This window comes from Pongo pygmaeus, chromosome 8 (assembly GCF_028885625.2).
Source record: "Pongo pygmaeus isolate AG05252 chromosome 8, NHGRI_mPonPyg2-v2.0_pri, whole genome shotgun sequence".
Taxonomy (NCBI): domain Eukaryota; kingdom Metazoa; phylum Chordata; class Mammalia; order Primates; family Hominidae; genus Pongo; species Pongo pygmaeus.
This window is the reverse complement of record NC_072381.2, coordinates 131,747,508-131,768,124: the sequence shown is the minus strand read 5'-3', so window position 1 is coordinate 131,768,124 and position 20,617 is coordinate 131,747,508. Positions and strand designations below refer to the sequence as shown.

Sequence of the window (20,617 nt, the reverse complement as noted above, 5' to 3'; positions counted from 1 at the left end):
GGGCAGGATTCAGGGTGACCCAGAAGTTTGTTTTAGAAATAAACCTGTTTAATATTCTTAACATATAAAGTTTCAAATAAAAGAAAAATAGACTAATTAAAAATTGGCAATAAATATGAGCAAACAACCCCCAGATTAAGAAATAAAAATAACTGATGAAAATATGAAAAGGCTCAATTTCAGTGATAAGTAAATGCACATTGAAACAGCAAAGAAATTTGTTTTCTTTATAAGTGGCCAAACATTATTTGTAGGGCTTTCTCTTTATACTGATTGGCTATTGACAAGGCAGGCCAACATTCAAATTCAGGAAATACAGAGAACACCACAAAGATACTCCTCAAGAAGAGCAAATCCAAGACACATAACTGTCAGATTCACCAAAGTTGAAATGAAGGAAAAAATATTAAGGGCAGCCACAGAGAAAGGTCGGGTTACCCACAAAGGGAAGCCCATCAGACTAACAGTGGATCTCTCGGCAGAAACTCTACAAGCCAGAATAGAGTGGGGGCCGATATTCAACATTCTTAAAGAAAAGAATTTTCAACCCAGAATTTCATATCCAGCCAAACTAAGCTTCATAAGTGAAGGAGAAATAAAATCCTTTACAGACAAGCAAATGCTGAAAGATTTTGTCACCACCAGGCCTGCCCTAAAAGAGCTCCTGAAGGAAGCACTAAACATGGAAAGGAAAAACCAGTACCAGCCACTGCAAAAACATGCCAAATTGTAAAGACCATCGAGGCTAGGAAGAAACTGCATCAACTAACGAGCAAAATAACCAGCTAACATCATAATGACAGGATCAAATTCACACATAACAATATTAACCTTAAGTGTAAATGGGCTAAATGCTCCAATTAAAAGACACAAACTGGCAAATTGGATGAAGAGTCAAGACCCATCAGTGTGTTGTATTCAGGAGACCCATCTCATGTGCAGAGACACACATAGGCTCAAAATAAAGGGATGGAGGAAGATCTACCAAGCAAATGGAAAACAAAAAAAGGCAGGGGTTGCAATCCTAGTCTCTGATAAAACAGACTTTAAACCAACAAAGATCAAAAGAGACAAAGAAGGCCATTACATAATGGTAAAGGGATCAATTCAACAAGAAGAGCTAACTATCCTAAATATATATGCACCCAATACAGGAGCACCCAGATTCATAAAGCAAGTCCTGAGTGACCTACAAAGAGACTTAGACTCCCACACAATAATAATGGGAGACTTTAACACCCCACTGTCAACATTAGACAGATCAATGAGACAGAAAGTTAAAAAGGATATCCAGGAATTGAAATCAGCTCTGCACCAAGCAGACCTAATAGACATCTACAGAACTCTCCACCCCAAATCAACAGAATATACATTTTTTTCAGCACCACATCACACTTATTCCAAAATTGACCACAGAGTTGGAAGTAAAGCTCTCCTCAGCAAATGTAAAAGAACAGAAATTATAACAAACTGTCTCTCAGACCACAGTGCAATCAAACTAGAACTCAGGATTAAGAAACTCACTCAAAACCGCTCAACTACATGGAAATTGAACAACCTGCTCCTGAATGACTACTGGGTAAATAATGAAATGAAGGCAGAAATAAAGATGTTCTTTGAAACCAACGAGAACAAAGACACAACACACCAGAATCTCTGGGACACATTCAAAGCAGTGTGTAGAGGGAAATTTATAGCACTAAATGCCCACAAGAGAAAGCAGGAAAGATCTAAAATTGACACCTTAACATCACAATTGAAAGAACTAGAGAAGCAAGAGCAAACACATTCAAAAGCTAGTAGAAGGCAAGAAATAACTAAGATCAGAGCAGAACTGAAGGAGATAGAGACACAAAAAAACCTTCAAAAAATCAATGAATCCAGGAGCTGGTTTTTTGAAAAGATCAACAAAATTGATAGACTGCTAGCAAGACTGATAAAGAAGAAAAGAGAGAAGAATCAAATAGATGCAATAAAAAATGATAAAGAGGATATCACCACCAATCCTACAGAAATACAAACTACCATCAGAGAATACTATAAACACCTCTACGCAAATAAACTAGAAAATCTAGAAGAAATGGATAAATTCCTCAACACATACACCCTCCCAAGACTAAACCAGGAAGAAGTTGAAACCCTGAATAGACCAATAACAGGCTCTGAAATTGAGGCAATAATTAATAGTCTACCAACCAAAAAAAGTCCAGGACCAGATGGATTCACAGCCGAATTCTACCAGAGGTGCAAGGAGGAGCTGGTACCATTTCTTCTGAAACTATTCCAATCAATAGAAAAAGAGGGACTCCTCCCTAACTCATTTTATGAGGCCAGCATCATCCTGATACCAAAGCCTGGCAGAGACACAAACAAAAAAAGAGAATTTTAGACCAATATCCCTGATGAACATCGATACAAAAATCCTCAATAAAATACTGGCAAACCGAATCCAGCGGCACATCAAAAAGTTTATCCACCATGATCAAGTGGGCTTCATCCCTGGGATGCAAGGCTGGATCAACATATGCAAATCAATAAATGTAATCCATCATATAAACATAACCAAAGACAAAAACCACATGGTTATCTCAATAGATGCAGAAAAGGCCTTTGACAAAATTCGACAGTCCTTCATGCTAAAAACTCTCAATAAATTAGGTATTGATGGGATGTATCTCAAAATAATAAGAGCTATTTATGACAAACCCACAGCCAATATCATACTGAATGGGCAAAAACTGGAAGCATTCCCTTTGAAAACTGGCACAAGACAGGGATGCCCTCTCTCACCACTCCTATTCAACATAGTGTTGGAAGTTCTGGCCAGGGCAATCAGGCAGGAGAAAGAAATCAAGGGTATTCAATTAGGAAAAGAGGAAGTCAAATTGTCCCTGTTTGCAGACGACATGACTGTATATTTAGAAAACCCCGTCATCTCAGCCCCAAATCTCCTCAAGCTGATAAGCAACTTCAGCAAAGTCTCAGGATACAAAATCAATGTGCAAAAATCATAAGCATTCTTATACACCAATAACAGACAAACAGAGAGCCAAATCATGAGTGAACTCCCATTCACAATTGCTTCAAAGAGAATAAAATACCTAGGAATCCAACTCACAAGGGATGTGAAGAACCTCTTCAAGGAGAACTACAGACCACTGCTCAATGAAATAAAAGAGGACACAAACAAATGGAAGAACATTCCATGCTCATGGACAGGAAGAATCAATATTGTGAAAATGGCCATACTGCCCAAGGTAATTTATAGATTCAATGCCACCCCCATCAAGCTACCAATGACTTTCTTCACAGAATTGGAAAAAACTACTTTAAAGTTCATATGGAACCAAAAAAGGGCCCACATTTCCAAGTCAATCCTAAGCCAAAAGAACAAAGCTGGAGGCATCATGCTACCTGACTTCAAACTATACTACAAGGCTATAGTAACCAAAACAGCATGGTACTGGTACCAAAACAGAGATGTAGACCAATGGAACAGAACAGAGCCCTCAGAAATAATACCACACATCTACAACCATCCGATTTTGACAAACCTGACAAAAACAAGAAATGGGGAAAGGAGTCCCTATTTAATAAATGGTGCTGGGAAAACTGGCTAGCCATATGGAGAAAGCTAAAACTGGATCCCTTCCTTACACCTTATACAAAAATTAATTCAAGATGGATTAAAGACTTAAATGTTAGACCTAAAACCATAAAAACCCTAGAAGAAAACCTAGGCAATACCATTCAGGACATAGGCATGGGCAAGGACTTCATGTCTAAAACGCCAATAGCAATGGCAACAAAAGCCAAAATTGACAAATGAGATCTAACTAAACTAACGAGCTTCTGCACAGCAAAAGAAACTACCATCAGAGTGAACAGGCAATCAACACAATGGGAGAAAATTTTTGCAATCTACTCATCTGACATAGGGCTAATATCCAGAATCTACAAAGAACTCAAACAAATTTACAAGAAGAAAACAACCCCATCAGAAAGTGGGCAAAGGATATGAACAGACACTTCTCAAAAGAAGACATTTATGCAGCTAACAGACACATGAAAAAATGCTCATCACTGGCCATCAGAGAAATGCAAATCAAAACCACAATGAGATACCATCTCACACCAGTTAGAATGGTGATCATTAGAAAGTCAGGAAACAACAGGTGCTGGAGAGGATCTGGAGAAATATGAATACTTTTACACTGTTGGTGGGACTGTAAACTAGTTCACCCATTGTGGAAGACAGTGTGGTGATTCCTCAGGGATCTAGAACTAGAAATACCATTTGACCCAGCCATCCCATTACTGGGTATATACCCAAAGGATTATAAATCATGCTGCTATAAAGACACATGCATATGTATATTTATTGCGGCACTATTCACAATAGCAAAGACATGGACCAACCCAAATGTCCATCAATGATACACTGGATTAAGAAAATATGGCACATATACACCATGGAATACTATGCAGCCATTAAAAAGGATGAGTTCATGTCCTTTGTAGGGACATGGATGAAGCTGGAAACCATCATTCTCAGCAAACTGTCGCAAGGGCAAAAAACCCAAACACTGCATGTTCTCACTTATAGGTGGGAATTGAACATTGAGAACACTTGGACACAGGAAAGGGAACGTCACACACCAGGGCCTGTCGTGGGGTGGGGGGAGGGGGGAGGGATAACGTTGGGAGATATACCCAATGTAAATGACGAGTTAATGGGTGCAGCACACCAACATGTCACATGTATACATATGTAACAAACCCTAGAACTTAAAGTATAATAATAAAAAAAAAGAAAAAATAATATAATGATTGGCTATTGAGTTGTCAACTTGCCAGTGCCTGGTCGTTGCTGAATGAAGGGAAACCAGTCACATTTCAGGTCCAGCAGAGAGGAGGAGGGAGCCCTGCCCACGCCCCACCCCTCCACCCTCCCTCCAGCCCTCATCAGCGTATTCACCTTGTTGATTTATGGTGCTACACTGTGTGATCAAACGCTGAAAGGGGAAAAACTGTGCACTTGGATGACATATTAAGTGCTCATCTTGCAGAGAAATGAAAATCCATTTAGAACAATTAATGCATCATTAGTGTGGATTTTAAACAAAGACGGTGTTCTCAGCCTACAAATGTTCTTGCTCTGATAAAAGACCTGCCAGCCGATACTGGATTGGACCAGTTCTCTTCTCTGTGGGAATAGATCAGAGTCAAGATGGGTATTGTTGAGAGGAAATTATTTAGAAGTTCCTAAAATGAACAGTTTTCTTTACTCTTTTGGCTTCTCTATATAAGATGAAGCAAGGATTTAAACAGTTAAGCACAGTGTTTAGTTTCAAACACTGAGAACAAAAATAATTCTAATTAGAATTATTTAAAATGTTCCTGGGTCAATCTATATGCCTAATAAATATCTGTCAAATTGAATAGAATTAAAAGTTCTTCAGGATGCTAATTCTAAGTTGTAATAGTTTTGTTTATCCTGTTTGACTATTTAAATTATGATTGCCCATTTGGGTCCTCCAAATTCAATGGCTAAAGTCAATGGCTAGAAAATCAAAGGTTGTAAAAATCATGTCAGCACCTACCTCTAGATAGTCACACTTTCTCCTTGGCCACTGGAACTTAGGCAGGTGTCCCCTAACTTTGTGATTCCAATCATCATAGCACTTGAAGTCCCACCTTATTCCCTATCTCACCCTATTCCCCACCTGCATCCTGCCCAAGCCACAGGCGTCCCTGCAATTGGGTGTCCAGCAGGTGGGGAAAAAGGGAAATGAACATTTCTGCCGTCGGGCATGGGGCATAGGATGTGCCCCTTCTTGTTGTCTTTTGGAATTCAGATTCTATTTTCCCATGAAAACACATGAGGGTTTCAGAGGTAGAAACTATTACCCACATTAGAAGTCAAAGTACATTTTTCTCATAAAGAAAATGAAATGTTCTAAATGGTGATATGAAAGTCAACTATATGAGTTAAAAGGCGTTTAAGAGCTAGCCTTCAAAAGCTGAGTCTATAGAAAATACATTTCAATTTCAAATCATCAGCCTGTGCCCACTGCCTTCTGGTGTGTAGCCACGTACGTGCTGGGGCTTAGCTTCCCCTCGGCTAATGTAGCAGGCATGGATCCTTAAACAGAGAAGGAAATATCAGGCTACTATGATGACAATTGCTATATAGTCCCTTAGTTCTCTGTTCTCCTCTTAATTATCTACCCAGCTTTCCTGCTGGGTAGATAATGAACAAAATGTTTTAGATGAGGACTCTGGTTGACTTGGCTGTTCTTTCTCATTAAAAATAAGCAAATTGGAATTCTGGCTTATAAATAAGGCTCATGTGGATTTGGTTGTGTGCATCCACCTGTGAGGGACCAGACATTGCAGGGTGAGCTAAAAGTCAATCACTCATCAGAGTGTCCATGAGAACAAAGCCTTGGACCCCATCCCTGTCTCATCATGATCACAATGGGGCCATGGAAATTTTTAATTTGTTTGATAATAATTCATTGCACAAATACTTGTCTGCACATGAAGATATAGCAGTAAATTTGATAGACGAGGCCCCTACCTCTTGTTATTCCTATTTTTGATTGAGGGGTGGTAGAGACAGACAAAGAGGTAAATAAATAAAACAAGATTTGATACTGATGGTTGCTGTAGGCGGGATAAAGGATGACGGGCCGGGAAGCAACTTGGGTTGGGAGGAAAAGTATTTAAATAGGGAAGACTCTCTGAGGGGTAACATTTGAGCAGAGACTTGAATAACAAGGTTTGGGGGCATGCGAAGGTTTGAGAGTAGGGTATTCTATGCAGAGGGCACAGCAAATGCAAAGGCCATGGCCAGGTGTGATGGCTCACACCTGTAATCCCAGCACTTTGGGAGGCCGAGGCGGGTGGATCATAAGGTCAGGAGTTCAAGACCAGCCTGGCCAAGATGGTGAAACCCCATCTCTACTAAAAATACAAAAAATTAGCCGGGCGTTGTGGGGGCACCTATAAACCCAGCTACTCGGGAGGCTGAGGCAGAGAATTGCTTGAACCCAGGAGGTGGAGGTTGCAGTGAGCTGAGATCGCACCACTGCACTCCAGCCTCAGCAACAGAGTGAGACTCCATCTCAAAAAAAAAAAAAAAAAAAAAAAAAAGGCCACGAGGTAGGACATAGCTGGGCACTATTAAGGGGTCAGGACGGTGGTCAGTATGGTGTCAGTAGAGAGAGGAAGATGGTGCTATCAGGACATGAGGTTCCAGAACTTAGGAAAAAAAATGTGAATCGTACTCCAAGTTTTCCTAATCAGCGTGATTGTTTATTTATCACACAGTAGGATTATGAGCATAGCATTCTGTAATTTGGCTGTATAGGTCAGCCCCCTGGCTTCATGATTTGTGTGATCCTGGGCAAGTTACTTAACTTCTGTGCCTCAGTTTCATCATCTCTGAGATGGGGATAAATATCATAGGGTTGTTGTCAGGTTTAAACAAGGTAAGCTTATGAAAGATTAGAATGGGGCTTGCTTGCATAGCAATTGCTTAATTAGCATTCATTGTAATCAATAACTATTTCTTGATTATGTAATCTATGCTCAACCACTCCATGTTTGCCTTATGAATAGTTCTCATTTATCCATTCTTCAGGCTTTATACAATCCATTCTTAGACAGAGAATGTGTCCATTATGGGTCAGAGTTAGCCTGCTTAAAAGCCCTAGAATGGGGCTGGGTGCTGTGGCTCACGCCTGTAATCCCAGTGCTTTGAGAGGCCAAGACGGGTGAATCACAAGGTCAAGAGATCGAGACCATCCTGGCCAACATGGTGAAACCCCATCTCTACTAAAAATACAAAAATTCACTGGATGTGGTGGCATGCACCTGTAGTCCCAGCTACCCGGGAGGCTGAAGCAGGAGAATCGCTTGAACCTGGAAGGCAGAGGTTGCAGTGAGCTGAGATCGTGCCACTGCACTCCAGCCTGGGTGACAGAGAAAGACTGTCTCAAAAAAAAAAAAAAAAAAAAGCCCTAGAATGGCTTCCCACTTCACTCAAATAAAATCTAATTTCCCTGCCTTGAAAGGCCCGCCACAGTCTGGGCCTTGTCTACCACCTGGACTTCTGCTCCTCCCTTTCTGCATCCCATCTGTCACTCCATCTTAGCCATACTGACTGCCTGGCTGTTCCTGGAACCCACAAAGCACTCTACTGCCTAGGGGTTTTCACATTCATGTTCTCTTGATGAGAAACCTGTTACAGATATTTGCTCTTGTTAAAGGTCCCTCTCCTTTAAGATTGGAAGAGGGAGAACCTGCAGATGATGAGGCTATCTAGAAGTATTCAGTTAAGTAGTAGGAGCATCTTTTAGAAGACAAAAGAACAAAAGCAAAGCACAAAACACCAACTGGAGTTTTATAAGAAGAGGGCTCTGCCAAAGAAGTCAGTCATCCAGACACGTGGCTTAAGAAAGGGTGATGAATGTGGATGGTATTGACAAGACGTGTATGATTGAAAACGTGTTGGTTTTTCGCTGGGGGATGAAGATTAAAAACCTTTGATTTTTAAACACATTGAATTTGAGGTGGCGATGGTGACAAGACATTGAAATTAACATGTCCTGTAGATAAAATATAGACTGTGCTTGGGTGAAGTGGCCAGATGGGAAGAAAATATTGATTTGGGCAACATCAGCTTAAAAATTAATGAGTTCTCTGGGGAACAGTAAGGGTAGAGAGGGAAGATGGCCAAGAGCTGAGACTTGGGGAATGTTCAAGTGGAGGAGGCAAGACCTGGGCAGAGGAGGGGAAGAAATCCAGAATCACAGAGTGCTGCCCGAGTTGGTGTGTATTTTGGCAGAAGGTGGTCACAGATACCCAGTGAAGCAGCAGGGTTGTGAGAGAATGCCGTTACATGGAGCTGGGGCTTTAGCGTAGATGCAGAATGACTTGTTTTTCACTGTTGTTTAATTCCATTTAATAAGTTTACAGGACTTAATGACATATACAAGGTTCCATTCTTGTTCTATTGCTGTTAAGATCCAAAAATTATTCCTAAGTATACATTTTAACAATTAGTTTCATTTTCCCCTTACATCATTTCTTGCAAGGTAAGCATTGAAGAATTCTGACCCTCCACAAAAGCATTACAAAGTGAATGTATGTATTTGACATGAAAAGGGCTTGGGTTTTGCCATTAATTCCACCATTTATATTATTAGGCAACTTTGAGAAAAACCTATACAACTCTATAGTTTAGTTTCACAGTGTGTAAAATGGGATTAGTATCTCACTGACCAGTAATGGGTATAAAAATGTAAGTTACTGTTGTAAGTGACTTTGCTCCCCACAGCTGGGAGGCACCATAGGCATGGACAGTTATGTTTATGTGTAGTAGAGACAGCTCGTGCTTGGGGTATGAATCTATTTAGACATTTATGAGAAGCTATAACTAGCTTTCTTTGAATTTCAAAATGACACATAAAACATCTTTTCCAAATTGTAATTGTTCCATAGCACTTGATTGCTTTTATTTCCAAATGGCTCTGTCCTCTAACACGCCCAAGGCTGCGTATCTATGGTGCCAGAAAAACTGTTGTTTTGTCATCATGAGTCCAAAGGAATTTTTTAAGTTTATTTTTTCATCATAAAAGTAATATGTGCCAATTATAGAAAAGCCAGAAATACATACAAACATAAAGAAGAAAAACATAATGAATTCATAGCCCCAGCACTCAAAGAAAGCCAGCAAGAGCATTTTGGTGTATTTCTTTCCAATGACTGATTAGGAAAAAAACAAAAATGACAACCTAAACTAAATGATATCCATGTGTGATGGTTAATATTAGGTGTCAGCATGACTGGATGGAGGGTTGCCTACATGGCTGATAAAGTATTGTTTCTGGGTGTGTCTGTGAGGGTGTTGCCAGAGGAGATTGGCATTTGAGTTGGTGGACTGGAAGAGGAAGACCCTCCCTTTCCCAGGATGGATGGGCAGCATCCCATCTGCTGCCAGCACAGCTGGAACAAAGCAGGTGGAGGAAGGTGGGATGATCTGGCTTGCTGAGGCTTCTGATTTCCTTCTTTTTCTGTGCTGAATGCTTCCTCCCACTCCTCCTGCCCTTGGTCATCAGACTCCAGGTTCTTTGACCTTTGGACTCTGGAACTTGCACCAGTGACTTCAAAGCAGGCAGAGGAAGGTGGGATAAGCTTGCTTGCTGAGTCTTCTGGCTCTCTTCTTCCCGTTCGTCCTGCCCTGGGACATCAGACTTCAGGGACCGAAGACTTCAGACTCTGGGACTTATACCAGTGGCTTCCCAACCTTTGGCTGCAGACTGAAGGCTGCACTGTTGGCTTCCCTGGTTTTGAGGCTTTCGGGCTTTGACAGAGCCACTACCAGCTTCTGTCTTTCCTAGCTTGCAGATGGCCTGTCCTGGGACTTCGCCTTGTAATTGTGTGAGCCAGTTCTTCCTAATAAACTCCCTGTTTTATATACACATATTCTATTGGTTCTGGAAAACCTGAGTAATACACCATGTACATGTTTGCATCCATGATCTCATTTGATCCTCTTGCCGGCCCTCTGTGGCGGATGGCGTTCCGTAGCCCAGCTCCACTCACCAAGGATCTGAATAGCAAGGAATGCAAGTAACTTGCCCAGGGTCATTGAGAGCGTGTGGTGGATGCAGGATATGTCTTCTGACTCAAAATACTATGCTGCTTCTCCTACACCTGCCTACATCTTCATAATTTAGCCTGCCAGTGTGGTAGCTACAACCTTAGGCTCTGAGAGAAGCTATATTCTGTCTTGACGTGGTTTTATCAATGTGTTTATGTGTGTGTCACTTGGTGTCACCTTCCCAAACCAAGTGGCAGTTTCTCCCTTTCACTTTTCTGCCATCCCAGGCCCTTGTAGCCAATGAGGCAAAAAATTTTAAGTTTTTATTTCAACTTGCTGTTTCTGTGTTTTCTAGAGTATGCTGGAGTACTCAGAAGGCCCTTTAAGCTGCTTGAGAATCAATTATTTTCACATCCTCTGCCTTTTCCTACTCCAGGAAACCTTGTCAGTGACAACGTTTTAGCTTGCCTGCAGGTACTGCATCTTCCATCTGAGTAAATAGCAATATCAGAAGAGCAGTGAATGGCAAACATGCCAACTTTCTGGTATTTGGAGCCCCCAGTGATAACCAGTCATCCCTGAGCCTTTTGATATGTACTGAACTGCTCCAGAATGACGTGATTATTCTTGTAAAATTCAGATTAAATTTTAAAAGTTATTCTTAGTAGACTTCATTTTTAGAACGATTTTAGAGTGACAGAAAAATTGCAAAGCTAGAACAGATGATTTCCAGACACTCCACATCCCATTTCGCCTATTCTTAACATCTTACCTTAGTATTGTACATTTGTTAGTTAGTAAACCAATATTTACATAGTATTTTAAATTAGGTTTATACTTTATTCATTGGTTCTTAGTGAGTGCATTTTTTCTGTTGCTCAGTCCCATCCAGGATACCACATTACATTTAGTTGTCCTGTCTCCTTAGGTTCATCTTGTCTGTGACAGTACCTCAGACTGTCCTTGTTTTTGATGATGTTGGCAGTTTTGAGGATTACTGGTTGGTATATTTCAGAGTGTACCAATTTGGGAATTTATCTCATGATTAGACAGGGGCGGTGGGTTTTGAAGTGGAAGATCACAGGTGGAAGTGTGACTGTCATTACATCACGTCAAGGGTCGTACTATCCACAGGACTTATCTCTGTCGATGTTGACCTTGACCATCTGGCTAAAGCAGGGTTTGTCAGGTTTCTCTATTATAAAGATACTGTTTTCAGCTTAACTTTTGCCATTGGTTCTTTTGTGGATCCTTCACTTACATTATTTTAAAATTGCTTTACTAATTTACATGTAGGGAGCGTGCAGCTAAAATGAAAGAACCACATCATTATTTGGTTAAGGTTGGAAATGTGAATCTGAACCAAGGAAATCTTGCTATCATTCATAGGAGCATCACCACCATATTGCCCTGAGACAAGGAGCTCCTCAGTTTTGTAAGATTTTCTTTAGGTCTCGGATATTTAGGGGCTAAAAAAATTGCTTAATCAGTTTCCAAAGCCTTGTCCCTGGCTTCTTTGCAAACGGCCGCCTCAACTTTTTGCTTTCACTTAGATTTTTCAAAAGAATGTTTATCTTAATTCTACTTTTTGCACCTCAGATTGATTCTCCATTTTAAAGTTCATGTAGGTGTTGATAATGATTTCCCTTTCAAGCCTGAACTCCAGGTGTGACATTTAAGTTTCTCTTGACTAATGATCTCATCAGAGTTTATTTTCTCAATGGCCCACAGGGTGTCTTAGGAGGATACCCACTGGCATCCACTTACACACTGGCATTTTCAAATGATCAATATGGAGGTGTGATTTTCGCACCAATAGTGTGGTTTTGTTAAACAGACCCTGCCTCAAAGTCTAGAAACTTGGATTCTGATATCTAAGACTGATTTCATGCATTAAGCTTTTCGAAAGCCTTTTACTGTGTTGACTTATTTGAGCTTCCTTAACCTAATGAGAATCTTAGAGGAGAGAGTGCAGTTTTCATTTTGTAGATGGTAGAGCCTCAGATGTCAGGCTTTTACAAAGGAAAATAAATCAAGGAGGAGTCAGGACCAGGGTCAGGTCTTGTGGCTCCAAGATGTCCTCTCTTCACTGTATGTGTCTTAGAGCTGCTGCATCAGTCTCCACCTCTTGTGAAATGAAGCTTGTGGGTGTGGGCATCAGGGTGGTGTAGACTTGGTTAACCTTTCCTGTTTCCCTTCATAAGCTACCAAAGGAAGGTTGGCTAGAGCAAGGATTGGGCAGGACTCATGCAGGCAGCCAGGCTCTGGGTGACATGAGGGGAGGATCTGGAGTCACTTTGAGAGGTTTCTTCTTTGCCTGCTTTCCCATAACCTTAAAAACTTTCATTGCAATCTTGACCAGCCTGAATCAGATCTGAAAATGACAAACTCAGACAAGGAGACAAGCAAAGCAGGCACACACTTCCCATGGGAAAGCACAGCTGATGATCACAGCAGATAACCGTCAGAGATGAACAATCTAATATGTGTTTTTCCACTCTGAGGCTGAAGCAAACTGGCCATTTTATCAAAACTGCAAGCAGTGTGTCAGGTTACGCAGTGGCAAAAAAGCTTCCTGCCCAGTATAATCTATCCACATTTCTTATTTAGGTAACTATGAGTTCTGTTGATGCCCAAATATATATTATGAAAAATAAAATATATGCAAACTGTGTATTTTATAGGGTCATATTTTTTCCCCGGGTTTCTCAGGCTTGAACGTATCCATCATTCAGGTCCCACGTTTATAATTTATCAAAAAGATCACTCTATAAAATATATTCTGATACCTCACAGCTGTGTATAATTTATTCTGTCTATCCATGCAGTAGAAATAAAATTTTTATTTGCATCATCTAAAAGAAATACCAATGTATAAATACATAAGAAAAGCTCATAAGAAACGGTCTTCTGACTACAGATACTGCTGAGGGGATGTTGTGCAGCCAATTAAAAAGCTGAGAGATGGCTTCATTATCCATGTACATAGATAATAAATACTGTACTCAGCAAATAGTGCAGTCACTCAATTTCTCAAAAAGGTTGCACCACATTCTACAAGGGCTACCACAGCCTGCTTCTAAATTCTCCTTCGAATATTTGGAAATAAAGCCTCTTCAAGGAAAACATATTTGCCAAAAAGGGCTCCTTTTGGATTGAGATACTGGAATATGTAGGTGAAACAGGAAATGTTTCAGTGGTTGGAATATTTTGCCTTCAGGAAACTAAATAACTGCGTCTTTCTCAGCCACTAATAGCCTTGGAAGAAACAGTCCAGAGGATGGAGGATGTTCTTTACACTTGGTTTCTGTAGCCTCCCCCTGATTATCTAACAGGAGGCCCCACCAACACCTCCTGAACTTCCCCAAAGTCAAGGCGTGGAGTTGCTGCCTCCCCTACACCCCTCCCTGCAGGAGCACCTGCAAACGGTCCGACTAGAAGACCCGGATTTCACGCATCATCTCCTTCCTCCTCACACATACAGCTTCTCAAGGGAAGTCTATTAAGTGCAAAGACTTTTCCTCCAGGCATCTGAGGCCTGGGTGAAAACCTTCCAGGCCTTTTGGTAGTGTGGCTGGAATACCCATGGAAACCATCCCATCCTCCCCGTTGCTGAGGTTGGGTTGGGAGTGATACAGGATTCTAGTTTTAGAACTCTTTCTCTGTCCAATTTAACAGACCCTTGGCAATAGGATTGATTTGTGGTTATTCAATTTAACAATTCACTTGTGTTGGAAACTCAGCACTGCCAGGAGTACCTTATAATTAAACTGGTTTGTTTATGTGGAGGATATTTTAAAATGCTCATGATCACTTTGACAGTTTTAGCTGACTTTCCAAAGACTACTCCAAAGCCCATGGTAACTCTCGGCGTGGTGTGGTTTTCGGCAGGTGAAGGGAAAGTTCAGATGGATCTCCAGTTTTCACTACATAATTGCTAGTATTTTAAAGCTGCCTTAATCCAATTCCAATAACATGACAGCTCTCTTATAAGTTCAGTTAATTGCACTCTGTAGTCGGCCTCTGCAGGAGCTGTATAGCTGGATCAGAACTCACTTTGTTTCTCTGCATTCCAATGTGTGAATACCATGGGGTCCTGAGCAAGAGACCCAGGTCTTGGCAAAGCTTTGAGAATGGTGCCGTTGAAACCGGCCGATGCGCCCCTCACACATCATGCAATTTCCCTTGGGCTCACCATGCTCTGCCTCATTTTATGGAAAAGGAAAGTCTTGCGCTCCCTCTACTGCTGTCTGTCCTCATGGCTATGTGTGGAGCTGGAGGTGTCTCATCATCAGCTCTCAGCTTATAAGCTCCCCATCCCCAACAAAAAAGGGGGGCTTTCCTGGCCTGTCCTTCAGAAGTACCATCCCCAGCCATTCTGCTGTCACCCTGTTTTTCTTCTTAATTTTTTTTATTTTGAAATAATGTTTGATTGACAGGAAGGTTGCAGTTTTAACAGAGTTGCTGTGGTCCTGCTGTTTCACAGCACTTCTGGCTCTCTGAAATGGTCGTGTTTTCATTGTTTTTCTCTCCCAGTACAAGAATGCAAGTCCTGAGGGCAGCTTTCTCTATGTCCCTCTCTGAAATGCACAGGACGGAGAGAGAGGCAAGCCTTCTGGGGTGAAGCTGTGTTCAAGAGACGAGGGTCTCAGCAGTATAGATGGAGGGAGCTGGCTCACTTTGGGGCTGCTGGCATGAAGAAGAAAGAATGGGCTTTTTGAATAGAAGGCATCAGATCTAGAGTCACTGACAAGAGTGCCTGTCGCCAGGTAGACAGTTGAATACTTGGTGAGTGGTGAGTAAACACGTGGGACACAACTGGCCCATGGCCCCGCAGCTGATGTGTGGTAGAGCTGGTGCTGCTGCGGGGTGCGTCTTTCTCCAAAGCCTGCGCTATTCTGCCTTTGAGCACATGGAAGGCATGGCCTCAAGCGACAGGAGGAGGGAGACACACTTACTCAAGATCTCCACACTGCCAGTGGTTGCACCGTTGCAGCCAGGAGAAGGACTTCTGATGCTTCCCATTCAGAGAGTCAACTCTTTTCACCTCCAGGTGTCACAGATATCACCATCAGAGCCAGCACCTCCACTTGCTCCGTCAGAACCCTTCTCGCTTGAATGCAGGTTCATCCCTGAAGACTCAGCCCATCCACACCCTGAAGACCACACGTCCTGGGCCTACAGTCTCCTCCCTCCTTCCTTCCCCATGCGGTCGAGGGATGCAGCTCAGCCCTCTCCCAGTGGCTGTATTTCGGACTTTCAGTTCATTCCTGTTCCTTGTCCCCTCGGTCCTCAACACCTGAAAGTTTTAAACACTCTGTGACCAGCTTGAGAATTTCTCAGAGGCTGTTTCAGACAGTGACTGTGGGAGTAGTAATCCTTTGGTAACCTGAATATAACTGCAGACTTCCACATTGAGCATGATAAAATGGTGTGGATTTAAAAGTATTTGGGGAACTGTAAAATGTCTAGGATTAAAATTTCAATACCATTTGTGCCCAATAAATGTGAACTCTTTAGTAACTTAAAACTGTGCTATTATGACTCAGGTCTGAAAATTATGAGTCCTGCTTGAAGAAAAGAAATGGGAATAACATGTGAGGGAATCTGGTCCCATCCTTCACCTTGAGGGATATACTGTGGTCGAACCAAATAGCAAGAGCATGACCTCATAGGAGAGCAAGTCCAGAGAAATTAGCGTATTTGTTGAGAAAGTGATACACCCTCCAGAAGAGAAAAATGTTATACTTTCCATGAGGATTGTTTATGGAAATGGGTCTAAATTGAACCTGTGTCGGTATATTAACTGGTTCAACAGACAGGACCCCAAGAAACAAGATCATATAATAGTTTATTGAATGACTTGATTTTTTTAAAACATAAACCAGTCTAGTCAGTCTGAACTGGAAAATTAATTTTGTCTATAGAATCACTTACTAAAGCATATAAAATTAGACTCTGTAAGTGCAGAGAGGAGAATTGGCATTATGTTTAACAGATTCACTGGGACTTAAATAAATGGATTTAGTCTTAATACAGCTAAAGCCTTGTGACTTTTAATACAGAGCAGATCTTAAATAAAGTATCAATTCATCATTTCAAAAAAGTCACTTTTGCATTTTTCTTGCTTGTTGAAGGACTGAATTATATATCTTGTCTATGATAATACCCCAGTACATGTTACAGGTCTTGAAGGAACAAATTAATTAACTTTTGTTTTCTTAAAGTTACAAAATTTTCATGGTTAGATTGACAGAGAATTCAGCAGTTTTAACACTTTTCGTGACTTAATGGGTTCTAGTGTTTCCCTGGGCTTATTTAACTTCCAAATATTTTCACTGTGTCATTTATGTAATAAGCTTCTGATGCCAAACTCTTCCTGACTAGAGTGAAATATGGGGCTGTTTTCCTTTTGATTCAGGGGTGAGCTTATGGGACCAAGGAGGAGCTGATGAAGTTGTCACTGCCTCTGTTCGGAGTGGAGACCTCTGGATCCCAGTGAAGAGCTTCGACTCCAAGGTGAGTTCCTTTCCTTTTCTCAGCTTTGAGACTGCCGAAGCTTTTAAATCACATTAGCTGCTTTGGTATTCTTTCATTCAAGGGTTGTCTCTACTCACTTTAATGCTAACTCTATCCTTATAGAATGGAAGCTTTATTCTTAAGACGATAAAATGCAAACCAATTTTGATGTGACAGTGCTGATGAGGGATCCAACATTATTTGCATCTATTGAAAATTAGTTTTTGAACAAAAACCAGGGGTTACAATCCCAGATATACAACTTCCATGTTCAGTTTAACTGAATGAATGGTGGGCATTTTTCTATATTTATGTCTATTTAATTAACATTGATTTCCTTGAATTGATTATTGCTAGAAATATATTTATGCAACTTAAAAACCCATTTGTCATGAGTTTTAATGCAGTCTAAACTTTACTTTGACATGTTTGATTTGAGCCTTTTATGATGTAAAAGAATAATATAAAATGATTGAAATAACAGTGATTAAATTTAATATCTTGGTGCGTTTTATCTGCTAAACTGACGTGACTTTCTTAAATTTCAGTGCTTGTAGGAACAGTTGGAAAGTGATAAAAAATCTATGGAAATATGAGCTCTTTGAAGAGATCATACAGATGGCTTGGTCCTTGTATTATATAGAACTATTTTTAGATCATTTTTCATAATAGAAAGCAGATTTTTTGAAGAGCAGTTGAGATTGTGAACATCCTCTGTCACTTCCTGGAATGGCTGCAGCGGGCCATCTTTATGTGAATAATGATAAGGTGATTTCCATCTAGGGAGCTTACCTTGGAAACTGAGCTTTTAGAAAGGTTGGTGGTTTGATTAAAAGGCCCAAATGCCAAATGTGCACATTTTTCTAACTTTGTTGTTTCACGGACATTGTTGCAAATTGAATATACAAGGTACAAGTCAAGTATAGTGGTATTGATAATTTCTGGAAGAAAAACTTAAGAGACGAGTTGGTGGGTGCAGCGCACCAGCATGGCACATGTACCCATATGTAACTTACCTGCACATTGCGCACATGTACCATAAAACCTAAAGTATAATAATAATAATAATAATAATAATAAAAGAAAAAAAAAATCAGCCACAGACAATCTGTAAATGAAAAAAAAAAAAAAAAAAAGAAAATTCCATCATGCTATTGGTCAGCAAAATTAAAAACAACATAATAGATACAGTAAAAGAGGAGTGGGCTTTCGTTATAAAGAAAGTTGATTTAAAATATTTATATACATGAATATTAGAAAAATATGGAATAATCTAAAGTTTCTTGGATGGTGGAAGCCATTATGTAGACTTTCCCTGGGGTTAGAGTTGCCAGATTTAGCAAGTTAGAAGTACAGAATGCCTGGTTAAATTTGGATTTCAGAAAAACAATGTATTTAATTTTAGTGTAAATATGTCTCATGCAATATCTGAGACATACTGGTTTTTTTTTTAAGTATTTGTTGCTTATCTGAAATGTGCATTTAACTGAATGTGTCCTGTCTTGTGTCTGACAACCTTCCCTGGAGGGAATCAGAGGGACAAGCTGCCGAGGGCTATGGGCCTGCCCCTGGGGTGGACCAGTTCAGGCCTTCTCTGGTTTGTGACCCCCAGCTTCCTCCTTCCTACCCTCCAGCCACCTGGCAGACATCACAAGGCATGTTGGAGGAGGAACTGGCACATCTACTGCTGGCCAAGCTTACCACCTGTTGATTGTGGGTCACAAGCATCATCTTTTAGAAAACTAGGAAGAACCATGATTATTAGGGAGCTGTCCCAACTCTTCTGGGTTTCTGTCTCCAGAATGAGAGCCCTGTGGGTGACAGGCATACACCTACTGCACTAAAGAATTCCAGGTTAGTGACATTATGTAGGGGCATGACAACCTAGGTGAGTTGGGAACAGCATTTTGTTGTAATGCCAGTGGGCTCATCTCAACATATAGTTTACCGCATCAGTGTATGACCATAAAATTACAATATGTACTCATATTTGGTGGGTAACCCCGAAAGCTTGTGTGAGAAGTGGTGCATGTCATGTCTGTTACATGTGTGTACCTGTTTGCTGGAGTTCCCTGGGGGGAAGACGTGTATACATGCTGTGGGAATAGGCATTCTGGCCAAAGGTGTGTATGTGTGTATCTGTCCTCATTATCAGTAAGTCAAGATTTTCATTTTGAACTGAATCATGCAGTGTTTCTTCAGTATACAAAGCGTATTCACTTTAGGAATATTTTTGTGGAACAGTGGTGCCTGCTGTGCCTCAGAATATAGACTTTTAGATTTGCTTCTCACTCCTTGCCTCTTTCTGGTCAGCCAGTTTTTAACTGAGCACCTATTATGTGCCAGGTGCTAGGCATGCAGCCAGTGCAGAAGGCAGACACACTTTCTGCCACCTGCAACTTACATTACAGTAAGAGAAACATAATTAAATAAATTCACATTGTGATAAGTGTTAAGAAAAAAACAACAAAGTATTCTAGGGGCCAGCAGGGAAGATGGATTTTGATAGGTTGTCCAGGAAAGCCCTTTCTAAGAAGGAAAGACAGTTTTTTCAATAAGTTCTAAAGAGCCAGCTGTGAGAAGAGCCAGAGTGTAAGAGGCTGGAGGAGCACGGAGGAGGCAGGTGTGTCTAGAGCACAGAAAATAAGACAGACTTGGAGTGATGCAGGAGCAGCAGGGGCCAAGATTCCCCACAGGGCTCCTCCCACATGTGACCTCATTGTGGAAATAGTAGCCTGTAGGAAACAGACATTCATCCTGAGATGGCGACATGAACTGTGGCCTTCTTTCTCTGGTAAATATTCTGATTTTATATGACTTACCAAATCATAACATTAATTTTTTGTGACTCTTTTTCCCCAGAGGTGACATGCATTGTTCACAACCATGAAGCACATTCCTGATTTATACAGAAATGCCTAGCTTTTTTATTTCTTCTTCTTATTATTTATTTATTTATTTTGGTAGAGATGAGGGGGTGGGGAGGGGGTAGGAGACAGGCCTCCTTTGTCACCTAAGCTGGTCTCAAACTCCTGAGCTCAAGCAATCCTCCTGTCTCGATCTCCCAAAGTGCTGGGATTGTAAGCGTGAACCACTGTGCCCTGCCAGAAATCCCTAACTCTTAAACATTTTATCTGATGGCCATGACAAGTCCAGTAAGCCAGAACTGGAAGTTTGGCCAGCAATTTCTGGCTGGGAATGCCATGGGAACCTAAAGAAAGGAGGCCTCAAATTCCAAGTCACATCCTTTCTGGCTTTCTTCCAGACAGATTTCCACAACTGTTTTCCTAAAATGAAGATCTAACTCATCATGATTTTCCTTGAAAACCTCAGAGGCATTCCTCACATCCACATCCTAGAGTGTGAAGACAGACTCTAGGCTTGGCATGAAAAGCATGTCGCTCTGTGACCCAGAGGCACTAACCACAGCCCCATCCCGTGGCTCCAGGGCTCTGACTGTCCCTCCACTCTCTCCTCATGTGCATT

At 41.0% G+C, this 20,617-nt stretch overlaps 1 protein-coding gene across 1 annotated transcript in view; it reads left to right on the top strand.

Moving 5' to 3' along the window:
* ADAM12 (ADAM metallopeptidase domain 12) overlaps positions 1-20,617 on the top strand; it is a 374,252-nt gene that overhangs the window by 41,216 nt on the left and 312,419 nt on the right. The window contains exon 2 of the mRNA XM_054436011.2: positions 17,034-17,131. Within this exon, the coding sequence (XP_054291986.1) occupies positions 17,034-17,131 (98 nt within the window). The remainder of the gene's footprint in view (positions 1-17,033; positions 17,132-20,617) is intronic.